Source organism: Adiantum capillus-veneris, chromosome 17, assembly GCF_014529385.1.
Source record: "Adiantum capillus-veneris isolate H3 chromosome 17, ASM1452938v2, whole genome shotgun sequence".
Taxonomy (NCBI): Eukaryota; Viridiplantae; Streptophyta; class Polypodiopsida; order Polypodiales; family Pteridaceae; genus Adiantum; species Adiantum capillus-veneris.
In genome coordinates this window covers 70,645,384-70,647,912 of record NC_140947.1, presented here as the reverse complement: position 1 = coordinate 70,647,912, position 2,529 = coordinate 70,645,384, and the positions used below count along the sequence as shown (strand labels likewise).

The 2,529-nt window shown below is 36.5% G+C and overlaps 1 protein-coding gene across 4 annotated transcripts; it reads left to right on the top strand.

Moving 5' to 3' along the window:
• The first annotated feature begins 396 nt into the window (after positions 1–396).
• On the top strand, positions 397–1,974 carry LOC147437458 (uncharacterized). 4 transcript variants are annotated; one of them, XM_086485948.1, is made up of 6 exons: positions 397–495; positions 579–586; positions 818–835; positions 1,131–1,268; positions 1,580–1,632; positions 1,703–1,974. In XM_086485948.1, the coding sequence occupies exons 1-6, from the start codon at positions 397–399 to the stop codon at positions 1,747–1,749; spliced, it is 363 nt and encodes a 120-aa protein (XP_086342074.1). In that variant the 3' UTR covers positions 1,750–1,974. The 4 variants fall into 4 exon arrangements, 1 of the variants encoding a protein (XP_086342074.1); XR_015184722.1 differs by lacking the exons at positions 397–495; positions 579–586 and having other exon boundaries at positions 636–835; positions 1,531–1,632; positions 1,716–1,974; XR_015184721.1 differs by lacking the exons at positions 397–495; positions 579–586 and having other exon boundaries at positions 636–835; positions 1,531–1,632.
• The last annotated feature ends 555 nt before the right edge of the window (positions 1,975–2,529 follow it).

Below are 2,529 nucleotides of genomic sequence, written 5' to 3'. Positions count from 1 at the left end.
AGGGGGATGGGATCAAGGGTGAGAATCAGATAACACATGCATCTGCAAAGGAGGATCGTCGATTTTGACGAAATGTGAAAAAAGTAATCTCGGGTGGGATGACGGCGAAATATTTCTTTATGTATTTCATAAGAAAAAGGGAAATGTGTGCAATCATTTGTGAGGAATTTTGCAGATTCTCATTAAATATCATATCTTCAAAGTACAGGTTCTTTTAAAGCTACATAATTTGAGCGACTTTCATGAAAAAGTGATCTCAGGTATCTAAAATTACTTTTTTCCAAAGAGCTAAAAATTGGCGTGTGTGTAGGTGTAAGTTCTTTGACCCAAACAAAAGGTATACCTTCTGCACTTTATCTTTTTCATTACATTATGCACACACAATAGTCTTGTGACATGGATTGGATATTTGAAGATGAAGAGAGTGATGGCATTGAAGATTATCTTGAAACTAGCACAAGTGAAGAAGATCTTGATCAAGAAGAAGAAGAGCAGGCAAGAGTTGCTCCAAATCCTCTACAATTTTTATCTTCAACATATTACTCTTTTGATAGAAAAGCATATGATTTGATGGTCAGGGCTTTACGTGAAGACATCCCCATAACATTGGAAGCTATATAGATGTGTGATAGAAGAGGACTCTTGGATCTAAAAAAATAGCCAAGACTTCAAGAGGCCCGTTGCTTGGTTCAAGAGGAAGGTGGTTTGCATTATCTACGTCAAAAAGTGGAACCTAAGCTAAGGATTGCATGCATTGAGGATTGGGAAAGCATTGTGAAAGATGCTCATTGCAATGCCGACTTGGAAGCTCATAAAGGCATCACGACCACATTAGGTGCGCTTCAAGCACATTGGTGTATTGATTCTCATTGCCATGGCATATCACTTGCTTACATAAAGGCTTTTGTTGATTCTTGTGGTTGCATTGTTCGAAAGCATCGATTTGAGTAGACAAGTCCACCTTTCCAAAAAAGTTTTGAGTAGCCAAGCGATGGTGAACTTTTTTGGAAAGGTGGACTTGACTACTCAAATTTTTACCTTTTTGCCCATTGTTGATCAGTAGGCATAATATACTTTCCATCAGATTACCAATTTGTGTGCATGTCTCCTATAATCTATTGTTGTTGCAGGTCACATTGGACATTGATTGTGTTTTTCAATGGTCATATACGTCGCTTGTCGGGATTACCATTTGAGCAAAGTGCTATTTTATATTTGGATTCACTATCCATGCACTCAATCCATGATTACTTTACTCATGTAGAGAGGTATGTCATGTCATATTTGAACTTTCACAATCGTCGTCGGATAAGTAAAGTAGACGATCATTGTACACTATATTACTTTTGTATAGAGTCCTTGCACACTATGTTGAATATTGTTCTAATGAAACAATAAAAGAGGAGTTGGAAAATACCCGTACCAATTGTTACATCGACACTGTCAACGTATCGTACATTTGTTTATTTCAATGTTTGGTGTGGTTTCTCATATGTGTGGATTGTATCTAAATCTTTTGTTTCATAATAGATACCCCAACAACCAAACGAATATGATTGTGGATTTTACGTCATGGCAGCTATGAGATATCCGATCATGGGAGCTCTAGAGCACAAAAGACCAAGAAACTGGGTATGTTTCAAGTTTATGTCCATTGCTTGCATCTTTTGTATTTGAACAAAAAATTATGTTTTATATGTAGGTTTTTTTTGTAGCTCTCAAAAAAGTGGTTCACACATAAAGACATAGAGAAGCTCAAAAGAGGAACTTCAAGGATGGATACAGTCCATGTTAATAAGGGCCGTCTCATCTCTGCCTAAATAGAATTAGCACATTTTGTACTTAGGAGAATGATCTACTTTGATCTCCACTTTTATACTTAGGACAATGGTTCACAATGACCTCTACTTTTGTACTTATGACAATGGTCTACAATGATCTTCGCTTTTGTACTTCACAATGCTCTAAATTGATCTCCACTTTTGTACTCGTGACAACGGTCTGTTTTCATCTCCGCTTATCTACTGTAAAAAGTCATTGAATTATCTCTTGATATGTTATGTCAATTTATTGAAGTTTCTCTTGGTAATCACTTTGATGGTTTACAAGGTATTTTGTGTGTAACATTATGATGTACCTAGCATTATGATGTAACATTATGATGTACCTAGCATTATGATGTAACATTATGATGTACCTAGCAAGGTAATTTTCGAGTACTTTTTTAGAAAAATACACCATGAAGTACATGGCGAAGTAAGTTCGGGTATGCTAGATTACTTTTCAACAAGTTGTAGTTTAGAATACTTGGCAAAGTAATCTCGGGTACCCGAGATTACCTTTCTGCAAATTGCAGCACAAAATATATGGCAAAATAATCTCGGGCACCCGAGACTACTTTTCTACAAATTGTGGCACAAAATACGTGGCGAAGTAATCTCGGGATTACTTTTTAACAGATTGTGACACAAAATACCTGGCAAAGTAATCTCGGGTACCCGAGATTACTTTTCTACAGATTGTGGCACA